Below are 16,713 nucleotides of genomic sequence, written 5' to 3' on the forward strand. Positions count from 1 at the left end.
GAAAGGCTGGTCATGGCTCACATCAACACCAATATCCCAGAAACCCTAGACCCACTCCAATTTGCATACCGTACCAACAGATCCACAGATGATGCAATCTCTATTGCACTCCACACTGCCATTTCATCCCTGGACAAAAGGAACACCTATGTGAGAATGCTATTCATTGACATCTCAGCTTTCAACACCATAGTGCACTCAAAGTTCATCACTAAGCTAAGGACCCTGGGACTAAACACCTCCCTCTGCAACTGGATCCTGGACTTCCTGACGGGCTGCCCCCAGGTGGTAAGGGTAGGTAGCAACACATCTGCAATGCTGCTCCTCAACACGGGGGCCCCTTAGGGGTGCATGCTCAGCCCCCTCCTGTACACCCTGTTCACTCATGACTGCACGGCCAGGCACGACTCCAACATCATTAAGTTTGCTGATGACACAACAGCGGTAGTCCTGATCACCGACCACGATGAGGCAGCCTATAGGGAGGAGGTCAGAGACCTGACCGTGTGGTGCAAGGACAACAACCTCTCTTGCAACGTGATCAAGACAAAGGATGGATGTGATTGTGGACTACAGGAAAAGGAGGCCCGAGCACGCCCCATTCTCATTGATGGGGCTGTAGTGGAGCAGGTTGAGAGCTTCAAGTTCCTTGACGTCCACATCACCAACAAACTAACATGGTCCAAGCACACCAAGCCAGTCGTGAAGAGGGCACAACAAAACATATTCCACCTTAGGAGACTGAAAAGATTTGGCATGGGTCTGCACCATCGTGAGAATATTTACGGGTTGCATCACTGCCTGGTATGGCAACTGCTCGGCCTCCGACCGCAAGCCACTACAGAGGCTAGTGCATACGGCCCAGTACATCACCGGGGCCAAGCTTCCTGCCATCCAGGACCTCTATACAAGGCGGTGTCAGAGGAAGGCCCTAAAAATTGTCAAAGACTCCAACCACCCTAGTCACAGACTGTTCTCTCTGCTACCGCATGTCAAGCGGTACAAGTCTAGGTCCAAGAGGCTCCTAAATAGCTTCTACCAGCATAAGACTCCTGAACAGCTAATCAAATGGCTACCCAGACTATTTGCATTGCCCCCCCTCCCCTCCCTCTGGAACACTGCTGCTGCTGCTACTCTGTTATTATCTATTTATAGTCACTTCAATAACTCTACCTACATGTACATATTACCTGAATTACCTCGACACCTGTGCTCCCGCACATTGACATTGACTCTGTACCGGTACCCCCGTATATAGCCCCGCTATTGTTATTTACTGCTGCTCTTTAATTATTTGTTATCTCTTACTTTTTTTTGTTGTATTTTCTTAAACCTGCATTGTTGGTTGTGGGCTTGTAAGTAAGAATTTCACTGTAAGGTCTACACCTGTTGTATTCGGCGCATGTGTCAAATAAAATTTGATTTGATGTTCCGTTCATATTTATGTTCAGTATATGAAGGTGGTGAGGTTCTGGAATACGCTTTAGTACCGTAGAACATAGAAATACAATTATATGCATATGCTGTAAAATGACCTAAAGTAAGTAAGGTTCTAGAATGTCTAAGTTACATTGATTTATTGAGACATAATCGAGTGAAAGATCACATTGAATGTGATAATGTCACAGTGGAGGTTGAACTGGAGAAAAAAAATACATTAACTTTTGTCAACAAACAACTATGCTACCTCAATGCACAATTCAGAAGAAGGGGTGACAACCAAATATTGATTTTAAAGCAGACATTTAATAATGCATAAAAAAGGGTAAGCACCAGTATTAACACACAAACATTATATACAACAATTGGCAATGTACAGCTAGCTACTTGGTATCAACAACAGATGAAGGTAAAGCAGTTGCTCATGCAGATCTTATGTGTACATATATCAAAGTGTTACCATGGTATCATCAGCAGTTTTCAGTTTTCAGAATAGACTGTCTATATGCATGAATATTCCTTACAGACACTTTTAAGTAATACTCTGCTTCAATCATCAATCAAATATGTATCCAAGAAGTACCAACCAAATATATTAAGTTTAAATATCTTTAATCAAAAAGTAAACCATAACCATTAAAAGCATTTTTTGCCATGTACTACAGCAAGGGTAAAGTCCATAATAAATACAAAAAATGGCTACATACAATAAAATAATTGGGCTACTCAGATGTTTTTCACCCTGTCCAATGTTTGTCAGAAAGTGCAGGGAGAGGGAGTCTGCCAGACATTTTGAACAAACCCAATTAAAATGTTTCCTTAAACGTCTCTGAGACTAACTTTAGCAGAGACTTTCTGAAAATAAGAAAATCAGCCTAGGCACTTGTTGGGCAGAGAGAGAGAGCGGCCAATTTGATTGGCTTAGTCGCTGCTTCCTGCCCGACACCCTGAAGTCCCTCTCTCATACAGTCGTCATCAGTTTCAGCGAGCCCGCAGAACGGAAGCGGAGGATCTTCTTCTTCAGGTTGTGAGAGGCCTTGATCTTGACGAAGGCCTTAGCCTGAGCAGTGGTTACTTCCTGAGGCCCAGCGCCCTGCCCTGCAAACTGGGGCCAGTTCATCCCTCCACTCTCCTCAGAGTCACTGCTGGAAGTGCTCTCCGCAACAAAGTCCACCTCACTCAGGCTGGACTCGCTGTCCCCGAAGCAGTTGGTGGTGTAGTTGCTCCGCTCGTCCTCACTGGTGTCCATGATGGTAGAATGGAAGAGTGAGGCGCACTCTGCGGAGTACTCAGAGTCGCTGCCGGCCACGTAGGCGTAAGGGCTGGTGAACTGCGCGTTGGAGGGCAGGTACATGGTGGTGGTTGTGGAGACCTGGCCGAGGAGCTCCCTCTTCTGCCTGCGGTGGGCTCTCCTGAGGGCCTCGTCGTAAGGCACCTCAGTGATGGCTCTCAGCCTTCCACGGTTGTAGTCCTGTCCGCGTGACCGCTTGTATTTGGGCTTGGCCACCACCACCTCCCTACCATGGTGGCCGTGATGCCTGGTCACAGTGGACCTTGTTGTAGACACCGTGGCCATGTGTTTCTCTAGGACCCGGCCCTCAGGGATAGATGCTGGGACGGTGCGCTTGGCCCTGGAGGATGCCCCCCTCTTGGAGGAGACTTTGTGCACATGTTGTACCTCCTCAGGCTGACGAGACTTCCTAGACCCTCCAGATCGGTGACCGTTCTCCCTTGTCCCCGCCATCTCTGATGATACAGGCTCAGAATGTGCGTGCGTCCCCCTATGTGGTTTCAGGGAGGCACTCTTCACCTTAACAATCTTGACATTTTTGCCCCCCTTGCGGAGCTTGACCACCTGCCTCTGGGCGGGGACGTACTGGGCACTGACCATGTGACCCTGACTCTCATCCTGGCTCTGGGAGGAAGACCCCAGACTCACCAGCTCCAGCATTGGCCTCTTTTCTTTAGTGCTCCGGGCTGTATGAACTGAGACCGCAATGCTCTTAGGGCTTTTCTTGGGAGTGCCGGTTTTGGTGAGGTCTGTTGGCAGTGTCTGGGAGAGTTTAGTAATGTTTTCCTCTTGAGCATTAGGGAAATAAGATTGCTTTCTCTCTTTGGGGGAGGAGTTGGCATTGGGGGCGCCCAGGTCTTGGTAATCCTTAGACAGAGGACTGGTCGACGATGGAAGTCCTTTATTGGTTGACGCCTTCTTTTTCACCAGACTGTTGGTGTTGGTCACCAGGCTGTTGGTGTGAACGTCACTGCTGTTGATTGTGACATATCCGTTCTGAGGTTGGCCCAAAGACTGGGACACCATCCCATTTTCTAGGAGGAGTTCCCCTTTGCTCTCCACTGACCACTGTCTCTGTTGAGAGCCTGTTCCTGGATCATTGTTACTGGCACCTCCTGCATGTAAACACATCTGCCAGGTTGGTTTGAGGTCAGTAACAGGAGCAGTCCACAGTCTCTGTGGCTGCTGCTGTCCAACACTTGCCTGCCTCACACACAGACTACCCTGCCTTAGAATGCTCTTGGAGGGGTCTGTGCTGATGCTCGTCCGTGGCTTGTTGGTCCTAATGGGCTGAGCCCTCCTCTGAAGCAGGCTGAAGATATAATTGTCCAGTCGTTTATTAGCGGGCGAGTGGGAGGCAGACCAAGAAGTGCTCTGGGGCACCAGAATAGGCTGCTGCTCCAGTTTCTGACAGTCACTGGAGCCCTCGATGCAGCCGCCGCTCTTTGACAGCCCTCCGTCCTCTTTGAGGTGTTCGGCCAGAGACTGTAAGAAGATGGGGTTCTGTACGGCCACGGCGTGGAGGGGGCTGGGATAGCGGTACACTTCACTGCCGTTCTTGGCGATCAGGTCACAGTGGTACTTGGACTGGATGTCCTGAGTGGAGGTGTCTGTAGAGGGGGAGTAGGGAGCGGAGGGGGACCTCCTGACTGTCCCTGACGTCTGCTGCTCCTCACACTGGCCCTCGCACTCAGCACAGTTGCCCAGCTCATCTGAAAACCAGACAGGAGACAGAGTATAAGGACTACAGAACAACAGATACACCATTAGTCATTCATATGGAAACCAGACAGGACTACAGTATAAAACCGGGATGGGTAACTTTGATGGGGGGGCAAAAAAATCGGAACTCATCATGAGGGGCTGCAGTGACAAAAAATGTTTTGTTAATTTCCTGCAATTCTCCACATTTTGCCATGGGGCATGGAGAACATGTTGTAGTTTTAATGCAAGTTTGTCAGAACTACACATTTTGCCTTGGGTCGGAGAGAAGATATTTCTATTTTATATCTAATTTCCTGCAATTCAACTCCTTTTGCCATGGCGTGGAGAAAAACATTTGCAGTTTTACAGTGCATTGCCACATTTTGTTAAGTTACAGCCTTATTGTAAAATGTATTAAATAAACATTTTTCCTCATACCTCATAATGACAAAGCAAAACATTTTTGAATTTCTGCAAATGTATAAAAACAAAAACAGAAATATCTTATTTACGTAAGTATTCAGATCCTTTGCTATGAGATTCTAAATTGAGCACAGGTGCATCCAGTTTCCATTGATCATCCTTGAAACAACTTTATTGGAGTCCATCTGTGGTAAATTCAAATGATTGGACACGATTTGAAAAGGCACACACCCGTCTATATAAGGTCCCACTGTTGACAGTGCATGTCAGAGAAAAAAACAAGCCATGAGGTTGAAGGAATTGTCCACAGAGCTCCAAGACAGGATTGTGTCGAGGCACAGATCTGGGGAAGGGTACCAAAACATTTCTGCAGCATTGAAGGACCCCAAGAACACAGTGGCCTCCATCATTCTTTAATGGAAGATGTTTGGAACCACCAAGACTCTTTCTAAAGGTGGCTGCCCGGCCAAACTGACCAATTGGGGGAGAAGGGCCTTGGTCAGAGAGGTGACCAAGAACCTGATGGTCACTCAAGGGCTCCTCTGTGGAGATGGGAGACCTTTCCAGAAGGACAACCATCTCTGCAGCACTCCACTAATCAGGCCTTTCTAGTAGAGTGGCCAGAGGGAAGCCACTCCTCAGTAAAAGGCACGACAGCCCGCTAGGAGTTTGCCAAAAGGCCCCTAAAGGATTCTCAGACCAGGAGAAACAAGATTTTCTGGTCTGATGAAACCAAGATGGAACTCTTTGGCCTGAATGCCAAGCGTCACATCTGGAGGAAACCTGGCACCATCCCTACGGTGAAGGATGGTGGTAGCAGCTTCATGCTATGGGGATGTATTTCAGGGGCAGGGACTGGGAGCTAGTCAGGATTGAGGGAAAGATGAACGGAACAAAGTACAGAGAGACCCTTGATGAAAACCTGCTCCAGAGCGCTCAGGACCTCAGACTGGGGTGAAGTGGCCCAGCCAGAGCCCGGACTAGAACCCGATCGAACATCTCTGGAGAAACCTGAAAATAGCTGTGCAGCAATACTCCCCATCCAACCTGACAGAGCTTGAGAGGATCTGCAGAGAAGAATGGGAGAAACTCTCCAAATACAGGTGTGCCAAGCTTGTAGCGTCATACCCAAGAAGACTCGAGGCTGTAATCGCTACTAAAGGTGATTCAACAAAGTACTGAGTAAAGGGTCTGAATACTTATGGAAATGTGATATTTCCATTGATTTTTTTTAAAATTAGCAAACATTTCTGTAAACCTGTTTTAGCTTTGTCATTATGCAGTTTTGATGAGAATCATTTTTTTAAATCAATTTTAGAATTAGGCTGTAACGTAACAATGTGGAAAAAGTCAAGGGGTCTGAATACTTTCCGAAGGCACTGTATAACTAATTTCTTGCAATTCTACTCATTTTGCCATAGGGTGGAGAGAAATGTTTGCAGTTTTGATATGATATCGGAGTGAAAGTGACTAATAAAATTGCACTTTGTGTATTCTACTATTCTAACTCTCAACATTAAGTTGAGATCCCCCCCCCGATTGGAAATTGATCCGCGGGCCTAGTTGCCCATCCATAGTATAAAACAACAGATACTGTACCACCAGTTACCACACCATTACCTCATTTCAACAATAATGCCACACAGAAGCTTACAGTAGGTGTGTAGTGTTGACAGGCTAAGCAAAGCAAACCATCCTCTCAATATGCTAACGAAGAAGGCAGTTGGTTTGGACGTGTTAATGGTCCTTTTGTTTGCGTCTTATCATCACAGGTGTGGCTGTTAGTTAGAGCTGAGCCATCTGCCTGGCCTGGCTGGGAATCCAGGTCAACTGACATTGGCCATATCCCAAATGACACCGTAAATAGTGCCTATAAGGCTCTGGTGCACTATGTAGGGAAAAGGGTGCCATTTGGGACACAGATAGTGTTTGGGGTTTCTTTCCTACTCTTTTTTTCTCGTTTGAAACTGAATCAAAGAGTTGTCACAACAAACCCCACTAATGGCAATGACACCAAGGAAACTATTAGAAGTTGAACTGGGGCCAGCTGGAACAGAGCTGAGACCCAAGTTAAGTGGATATGTGGTGGGTGGGTGACGGCCTGACGGGGTCTTTGGGGGAAGAAGGAAAGAGTGTGTGTGTACACAGCAAAGGACATCAAAAGGATTCAGCCTGTGTGTTGCTCCCCAGGACCCTGTCATATCCATGGGCCCTAGGCTTTGCTGTGCTGTCTTATGCTAGGCTAGGCTGTCCAGTGGTGTTCTAGACTTTGCTATGGGAGGCTGTGCTGTGGGGGTCTATGTTGTGCTGTACTATGCTGCATTTCATTTTACTTCCTGAAATAATTGAAATGGAATTGGCCCAAACCCTGGTGCTATGGGGGCTGTGATGTGGGGGCTTCTCTCTCACCTGCAGATTTGAGCCTTCCCTCGGAGGCACACAGCGATGTGTCGAGGGGACTGCAGAAACAGGTGCTGGAGCGACAGTTGGACAAACACTCGCTGAACACCGAGTTGGAAGAGTTGGAGAGGGACCCTGAAGCACCGTCGCTCAGCTCGTAAAAGCCTGGATAGAGAGAGAGAGACAGCGACACCGAGAGAAAGGGCAGAGAAACAGAAGGGAAGATTTTAACACATTGATTTTACACACTTCATGGAGGAAGCTGTCATCCAACAATTTATTACATGACAGGCTGCGGCTATTAAAATAATTAAGGCAGAAAATCTCAAGCACTTAAAAAAACAAGGCTTTTGTGTAGATAGGGTTTATACTAGATGGAATTTAGTTATATTTGCAGCGTAGCATACCCAACATCCGCTCTGTAATTTATTGGCACACTTGCTCGGTGGAATGCTAATTCTCTATGTGAGATGGTTGCCCATTTTGCAATTTTTTTGCATTGGCAGTCATTTGTATGTCATGTTTGTATTCATTTGCTAAGACAGGCATTCTAAAACTTTTTGGGACCAGGGACCCCTTTTGTGACAGCAAACTCATCAGGGACCCCCTCAATCAGAACACAACTCGAATGAGAAAAAAAAATTATAGAATTTGTTTTTTACTGTGACTTTTGCAGTGCATGGCCAGACGAACCAAATCTTGGACCCTGGGAAGGTACATTTTCAGTTTTCAAGCTAATTTCCTGCAATTCTACACATTGTCATGGGGCAGAGATACTTTTTCAGCTTTAAGGCTAAAATACTGCATACGTACACATTTTGAGGCAGAAAGAAAACATGAGGCACAGAAAAAAAATATCAGTTTTGAAGCTTGAATTGCAGTGCATAGCTTCACATTTCTTTAAGAGGAATACAATAAGTATTGAGTTGAAAAATGTATAATTGGTGGAGTACTGTGGATACCAATATCCCTGTGAGCATCCCAGGCCAATGTTGCCCAGGGTTAAGAACATGAATTGTAGATTAAAGGAGCTATATGTAATATTTTTGCATTGTAATTTCAGAAAATGTAGTTAATACATCTAGAGTAATAGTGTCATGATAGTGTTTCACAATATTTCCCCCCCAAAATGCTATTGGGCACACAAAAAACGTCTCTTGTCAAATTCTCTGGGGCAAGCAAATCTCTTGTCAAATTGACTGGGGCTGAGCAATATCTACATGTTTGAAGCTTGCCCCAGTTAATTTGACAACAAGAAACAGTCCGTATGCACCATTAGAATGCAATTGTTATTGCATGCCCAATAATAAAAAATATATTATTATACCCTATAAACTTATTCCACGGATGCCTTGGCCAACATTTGTTCAATCTGTTGCTGTTAGTAATATTCATTTAAAAAAAAAAATGAAACGTAATTTTTTTTTAGATACACCACCCAACTTACGAAAATGGTTTGCTCCTATAGACAGTGAGTCACGTGGCTGTGGCTTGCTATATAAAGCAGGCAGACAGGCATCAAGGCATTCAGTTACTGTTATATTAAACCTTAGAATGGGCGGGCATCCCAAGAGGCGCAGCGGTCTAAGGTACTGCATTGTAGTGCTAGAGGCATCACTACAGATCCGGATTCGATCCCGGGCTGTGTCTCAGCCGGCCATGACCGGGAGACCCATGAGGCGGCGAACAATTGGCCCAGTGTCGTCCGGGTTAAGCGAGGGTTTGGCCGGCAGGGATGTCCTTGTCCCATCGCGCTCTAGCAATTCCTGTGGCGGGCCGGGCGCATGCACACTGACACGTGTGTCAGTTGGACAGTGTTTCCTCTGACACATTGGTGTGGCTGGCTTCCGGGTTAAGTGAGCAGTGTGTCAAGAAGCAGTGCGGCTTGGCAGGGTCGTGTTTCGGAGGACGCATGGTTCTCAACCTTCCCCTCTCCCAAGTCCATACGGGAGTTGCAGTGATGGGACAAGACTGTACTGTAATTTCCGGACTATTAAGCGCACCTGAATATAAGCCGCACCCACTGAATTTAAAAAATAATAATATTTTGAACATAAATAAGCCGCACATGTCTATAAGCCGCAGGTGCCTACCGGTACATTGAAACAAATTAACTTTACACAGGCTTTAACGAAACACGGCTTGTAACAAAAATAAATAGGCTTTAACGAAACACGGCTTGTAACAAAGATAAATAGGCTTTAACGAAACACGGCTTGTAAAAAAAATAAATAGGCTTTAATGAAACACGGCTTGTAACAAAAAATAAAAAATTAGCAGTAAGAGCTTTAGTTGTCTTTTTGCACTGAGTCAATTCCTCACGCTGCTGTTTCCAACGTCTTATCATCGACTCATTAAGACCAAGCTCCCGTGCAGCAGCTCTATTTCCTTTTCCAACAGCCAGATCAATCGCCTTCAACTTGAAAGCGGCATCATATGCATTTCTCCGTGTCTTTGCCATGATGAGGGTGACAAAATGACTACCGTAATCAGAATGATGGGAAGTTTGAGAGCGCTCGATTTAATCTAAACAGTAAACAAAAAAGTTGTTTGACCTTAACCCGTTCGGCAATTTCATTGGTCTAATGAAAGCTTCATGCCGGCCAAAAACTGAGCACGTCACAGAATGTGTTTTTTTTTTTGTTTTTTTAATTGAAAGTGGGAAAAATCGATATATTAGCCACATCATTGTTTAAGCCGCGATGTTCAAAGCGTGGGGAAAAAGTTGCGGCTTATAGTCCGGAATTTACGTTAACTACAAAAATGGATATCACGAAATAGCGGTAAAAATAAAATAACTACAAAAATAACAAGTTCCTAAGTGACTTTGAGCGTGGTATGATCGTCGGTACCAGGCGTGCCGGTTCCAGTATCTGAGAAACGTCCAGCCTACTGGGCCTTTTTATGTCTAGGGTTTACCAAGAATTGTGCGACAAACAAAAAACATCCAGTCAGCGGCAGTCCTGTGGGTGAAAACAGCTCGTTGATGAGAGAGGTTGAAGGAGAATGGCTAGAATCATGCAATCTAACAGGCGGGCCACAAACAGGCAAATAACGGCGCAGTACAACAGTGGTGTGCAGAACGGCATCTCAGAACACACAACTCATTGATCATTGTCACAGATGGGCTATTGCAGCAGACGACCACACCGGGTTCCACTCCTATCAGCTAAAAACAAGAAGAAGAGGCTCCAGTGGGCACACGGTCACCAACACTGGACAATTGAGGAGTGGAAACACATGGCCTGGTCTGACGAATCACGGTTCCTGTTGCCTCATGCTGATGGCAGAGTCAGGATTTGGCATAAGCATCATAAATACATTGCCCTGTTCTGCCTGGTGTAAATGGTACAGGCTGGTGGCGATGGTGTAATGGTGTGGGGAATGTTTTCCCGGTACACATTAGGTCCCTTGATACCAACTAAGCAATGATTGACACCACAGACCCCACTTTGAGAACCCATGTGTTAAAAACCCTATACCTTTGGGGGATTACACGTTCTGCAGTGTCCTCAACTACTTAAGTTGAAATGGGCTCCTGAGTGGCACAGCGGTCTAAGGCACTGCATCTCAGTGCTAGAGGCTTTACTACAGACCCTGGTTCGATTCCAGGCTGTATCATAACCGGCCCATAGGGCAGTGCACAATTGGCCCAGCTTCGTTCGGGTTAGGCTTTGGCTGGGGATAGGCCGTCATTGTAAATAAGAATTTGTTCTTAACTGACTTGCCTAAAAGGTAAAAAAATAATATTATTATTATTTTTAAATCACTCAGTTGACAGACCCTACTAATCATGTCTAGTTTCCCCAGGGTAACATTCTGAAGTAGAACCTTTAGAATCCATTCTAATTCTATTGTAGAACCAGACTAACCTGAGCTTGGGCGGCTGTCTGTCTCCACGTGTTCACGTGACGCCTCCGTGTCCAGCCGGAGGTCACTGATCTGCCTGTCCAACTCCTGCAGCTGATTGATCAAACCAGCATCTCTTCTTCTCAGGCAGTTCTGGAGGGAAACACGCGCACAGGTAACACAGTTAGTTACAGTTGTACAGCAACTACAGTTAGCTCTTGTCCAGGGTGTTGCTTGTTAACGCTGAGCCTTCAACCCTGGACTACAGCTAGTTCTGCCTTAGCTCTTGTCCAGGGTGTTGCTTGTTAACGCTGAGCCTTCAGCCCTGGACTACAGCTAGTTCTGCCTTAGCTCTTGTCCAGGGTGTTGCTTGTTAACGCTGAGCCTTCAGCCCTGGACTACAGCTAGTTCTGCCTTAGCTCTTGTCCAGGGTGTTGCTTGTTAACGCTGAGCCTTCAGCCCTGGACTACAGCTAGTTCTGCCTTAGGTCTTGTCCAGGGTGTTGCTTGTTAACGCTGAGCCTTCAACCCTGGACTACAGCTAGTTCTGCCTTAGCTCTTGTCCAGGGTGTTGCTTATTAACGCTGAGCCTTCAGCCCTGGACTACAGCTAGTTCTGCCTTAGCTCTTGTCCAGGGTGTTGCTTGTTAACGCTGAGCCTTCAACCCTGGACTACAGCTAGTTCTGCCTTAGCTCTTGTCCAGGGTGTTGCTTGTTAACGCTGAGCCTTCAACCCTGGACTACAGCTAGTTCTGCCTTAGCTCTTGTCCAGGGTGTTGCTTGTTAACGCTGAGCCTTCAGCCCTGGACTACAGCTAGTTCTGCCTTAGCTCTTGTCCAGGGTGTTGCTTGTTAACGCTGAGCCTTCAGCCCTGGACTACAGCTAGTTCTGCCTTAGCTCTTGTCCAGGGTGTTGCTTGTTAACGCTGAGCCTTCAGCCCTGGACTACAGCTAGTTCTGCCTTAGCTCTTGTCCAGGGTGTTGCTTGTTAACGCTGAGCCTTCAGCCCTGGACTACAGCTAGTTCTGCCTTAGCTCTTGTCCAGGGTGTTGCTTGTTAACGCTGAGCCTTCAACCCTGGACTACAGCTAGTTCTGCCTTAGCTCTTGTCCAGGGTGTTGCTTGTTAACGCTGAGCCTTCAGCCCTGGACTACAGCTAGTTCTGCCTTAGCTCTTGTCCAGGGTGTTGCTTGTTAACGCTGAGCCTTCAACCCTGGACTACAGCTAGTTCTGCCTTAGCTCTTGTCCAGGGTGTTGCTTGTTAACGCTGAGCCTTCAACCCTGGACTACAGCTAGTTCTGCCTTAGCTCTTGTCCAGGGTGTTGCTTGTTAACGCTGAGCCTTCAGCCCTGGACTACAGCTAGTTCTGCCTTAGCTCTTGTCCAGGGTGTTGCTTGTTAACGCTGAGCCTTCAGTCCTGGACTACAGCTAGTTCTGCCTTAGCTCTTGTCCAGGGTGTTGCTTGTTAACGCTGAGCCTTCAGCCCTGGACTACAGCTAGTTCTGCCAGTGACATCTACAGTTGGCACCATTCTGAGGGTGTCTCAGAGAGAGTTGGGATATGCAAAAAAAACATTTCCAATTTACACATGAATATTAATACACACTTGTAAGTAAGTAGCCTTGGCTTGTGCAACCCGGAAAGGCTCATAGGAGCAGGAGCCTATCTCCTGTTTCTGTAGCATGAGGCAGCTTGATGTACAAGTACACCCCCTGGATGCTAATCTATCACAGGGCCTTACCCCCAATCTATCTCCTTACTGCTGAGTGCCAAGCAGAGACACATTGAGTCCCATTTTTACAGTCTTTGGTATGACTTTGCCGGGGATGGAACTACCAACCTTCCAATCTCAGGGCGGACAATAACCACAAGGCCACTGAGTTGTACATGTGTGAAATAGGACAAATATAATCACCAACCAAATTATTATTATAGCTTAATCCATAGTGTTGTTCTGTATTGCAACAGAATGTTTAGCCCCTTGTTTTTGGTTCCATTTCTGATGAATTCCATAGCCTTGAATGTTGGTCATTAAAAGTAAGTCTGTAGTTACTGTGCTGCAAGTCTTCAACATCTTGGCGAGACCATGTTGCCCTATCAGAACCCATTAGTATCCCAAACTAAATTAGAACCACGTCTTGTGGGAGCAAAACAATATCTCCATCAAACACGCAGGTTATGTGGAACAGCCAGGGTCACACATGACATCACCCAGGTCATGTGGTGGTTACATTCCTCCATGCCGCTCTAGACTGTGGTTTGAATTCAAAGACCAACTGAAAATGTCAACCCTGAAGGCTCAGTGACTGCAGACCCTATTTACATTCGCTACATTTGTGACAATTATGTGACTACAGACATAGGATACATTACTCCCAATTACCTGCTAGTCATCTCAGGAGGCCTGTCCCCTGTGCATTAAGCATTTCAGCTACCATTTGCTCCATGACTGAGCCCAGTAATGACATGCACGCACGCACGCACACACACACACACTCTCTCTCTCCTGGCTATATTGAGATGCAGCCCTTCCTCTCTCTGCAGCAGCAGCAGATTGGCAGGCCATAAAACCAGGCCTCTGACAGGAGGCAGTGGGTGATTTATGTGCTCTGAGCATGCTATGGCTTCAGAGACCATTTCCACACAAAGTACCATTTGGGAAAGGCATCTCTAGCAGAGGCAGACCAACGGTTGTTTTGCTGAATAAAATGACCCTCCCACTGGGTTGACAGGGTGACTGAACAAACCAGTGAGGATGTGTAAATGTCAACATTTTATTTTATTAGGGAATGTCTGTGCAGGCTGAGAGTGAGATGGTCTGTAATAATAGAATGAGAATTGAAAACCAATCGGATTTCATTTAGGCCTACAATAAACCCTATGGGGGTAGGGTATAATACAACAACTGCAACTTTTTCCCCCAATACATTTTAATACTGAGTCCATTCATGATTTTTGCCCTTACTGCCTAATTGAACCCAGGTGCGTTTTGGTCGGTTTAAATGGCCTAATCTCAAAGAACCAGCCAATAACTCCCTGGCATCCTTTAACAGCAGCAGGGGGTGGGAGATCTGCTTGTAAAAGTTACTTTCAGTCGCCCCATCCATTGTAACGCATCAGTAAGACTCATTCAAGCGGCTGGACCCCCTCACAGACCACATGAGTTTCCTTCAGGAAGTTTGATTTAAATAGCCATCCTGCTATTCTCTATCATTTCTGTGGGAACCTCTTGTCCTCTGGAGACAATTGCTTGCATTGATTTATAATGACAGATCGATCTAATGGAATCGTTCATTATTGTAATCATTAGAAAATAATTACATTGAACTTTTCCAAAATATTAGGTTACTAATGTATACAGGATTTTATCTGTGAGTGAAAAAAAAGCCAACAGCAGGTCATATGCTACTAAAGGGCCACAATTAGAAAAGTAGTCTGGAAATCTAAGTTACAGGCCTGTTTTTTTATTTTAAACTTATCATAGACATATACCACAATCGTTGACAGACTTCGCACCTCTTGTCTGCGCCTGCCTGATGAAGCAAACTCAACGTCGCCAACTTCTATCAGTAGGCTTGTCTTGGCTATGTTCCGCTATGTTCTCATTTTGCCTGGACGTGAATGGACTGGAGCTGCGACTCAGTCAGAAAATAGACCCCTTGTTGAACAATTTGGATGGTCTCAATCCAACAATACACTAATAGAGATACTTGTATTTCACGACAGCTTTTGAAATGTAGGCTAACCAAAATATAACGGACGCAAATAAAACTCAGCCAAATGATGATCATAAGTATTAACGTTATCCCAAACACTTTGATGGAATAAATACATGACTTTATATTCAGTCTACATACCAGTTGTTTTCTTAGCAATAAAATATTTTCTTCTAGAAGTTTTTCCTCCGAGTTCAAGTAATTCTCCTCGTGCGTAACGCACATTAGATCTACTGTTGGTATAGAGTACTCCTGGTGATTCAACACATTTCTGACCAGTAATTCCTGTCGCTGTCTCAAGTATTCCAGCTCTCCGAGACCGGCTAGAGTGGCTTCAAATCTCTCTCGAGTTCGCACCCGATCCATCTCTGCCTCTATTCTTTCCCTGGAGCGCTTATCGAATTGTCTCCTTTCCCGCAACTGTAATGTGCAATCCTTGGAGGCCAGCATCTCTGCAACAGCAGCCGTTTGTTTCATTGTATCCATATCCAAGAAGCGACGATTTACAACATGTAACTGGCAACAGCAGGCCACATACAAATCACTGTGAAGAGCCTAGAAAATCATGACGCGCGTCAAAAACGTTGATGTGCAGACGCACATATCATGGTCTAACCTTCCAGACCACTAAATGACTTGTCCATAACTTTTGTCTGGTGGAGCGGCTATCCCAACAACCTGTATACACTGGACACAAACTGCGTGCGTAAAACTGGTCCGTTTGATATTCAAACACCGTCGTGGTCTCCAAGATAAACGGACAAATCTAAGTGCTTTTCAGTTTGCACAAATCAGAAAAAGCTGCATGATCAAAACGTGAAAGTTTCAATGTAATGTCAAGTAGGCAGTGTGTAGATGCTTCTCTGGCAAGCAGCTCGCACTGTTCTGATGACAGTGGTGAGTAGCGTTGAACTACCTCTCTCTTTGGAGACCCATCTACTTTCTCCGTGGTAGCAACATGTCTTAGTGCCTGCCAGCCTTAGTTTTCTCCCCTTCTCCCTAATTGATCGACCCTTCCCCATTTCTGTGATATAAAATAATAACTTAGAGTTACAACCTTAATATATGATTCGTTTAACGTTCTTGCAGATATAAAATGTGCTTTATTGAATATAATTCGCCTAACAATTGCAACTAGGCTAATAATTCTAAGAGCTGAGATTATGCAGTCAGCGTTGTGACTATTGAATCTTTAGTAGGCCTACATATGAACTATAAATCAATCGATGACAATAAATGCTAAAACAACTATGTAATGCGCAATTACCCGTATCGTGTTTGTAAAAGGTGTGGCAAATTATCAGACTAGCCTGGTCAAATGTAAAATCTGATTTGCAATTAAAATGTGTGAACATGCGTGCAATTTGCACCTATTAATTGCGTTTTATTAACAATTCATTAGGCAATTATGTCATTTTTATTAAGACAAATATGGTATGCAAAGGGTGTGCCTTTTTTCCAATAAGAATGAGGTTGTGTTCTCTACCTAAAGATGAGTGCGCCATCCTGTGTTAAGAAACCCCAGGGAAGAGCAGAGGGAGCTTCGACAAGGCTACATTGTTTGGAACGCATTTAACCCTACAGGTTCTTAATGATCTTTTCTATTGATAAATACTATTTTCATGACATTTAAAGGAGAGAGTTTATCAATATGTAACAAGTTTACAAAGACATTTTATTTCACAAGATTGACAGCTAAGTAATGTTTCAGTAATGGTCATTGTAATCATTATGTCTTTAGTCCTTAAACTTCACAGTGCACTAAAATAACAAGCAGAGCAGCTATAACAGCCAGTCATTGTAGCTTACCAGATTGACGCCTTTAATAAACACCCAACCTTAGTGTTTCCTCTTGGGTTGTGCATGACAAGAAAACATCTAGGTTTTCAATACC

The 16,713-nt window shown here is 45.3% G+C and overlaps 1 protein-coding gene across 1 annotated transcript; it reads right to left on the bottom strand.

Moving 5' to 3' along the window:
- Positions 1-1,726: 1,726 nt before the first annotated feature.
- On the bottom strand, positions 1,727-15,724 carry LOC115162070 (dapper homolog 1). The gene is made up of 4 exons (XM_029713009.1): positions 14,961-15,724; positions 11,131-11,260; positions 7,268-7,423; positions 1,727-4,443 (listed from the first exon to the last, which is right to left on the bottom strand). Exons 1-4 carry the CDS (start codon positions 15,303-15,305, stop codon positions 2,402-2,404), a joined length of 2,673 nt encoding a protein of 890 aa, XP_029568869.1. The 5' UTR covers positions 15,306-15,724; the 3' UTR covers positions 1,727-2,401.
- Positions 15,725-16,713: the final 989 nt, after the last annotated feature.

Source organism: Salmo trutta, chromosome 25 (genome assembly GCF_901001165.1).
Source record: "Salmo trutta chromosome 25, fSalTru1.1, whole genome shotgun sequence".
Taxonomy (NCBI): domain Eukaryota; kingdom Metazoa; phylum Chordata; class Actinopteri; order Salmoniformes; family Salmonidae; genus Salmo; species Salmo trutta.

Coding starts and splice junctions, on each gene's coding strand:
- LOC115162070 (XM_029713009.1), bottom strand. CDS start 15,305: ATGGATACAATGAAACAAACGGCTGCTGTTGCAGAGATGCTGGCCTCC. Junction 11,261..14,960: donor TATTGCTAAGAAAACAACTG/GTATGTAGACTG, acceptor GTTTCCCTCCAG/AACTGCCTGAGAAGAAGAGA. Junction 7,424..11,130: donor AGACAGCCGCCCAAGCTCAG/GTTAGTCTGGTT, acceptor CTCTCTATCCAG/GCTTTTACGAGCTGAGCGAC.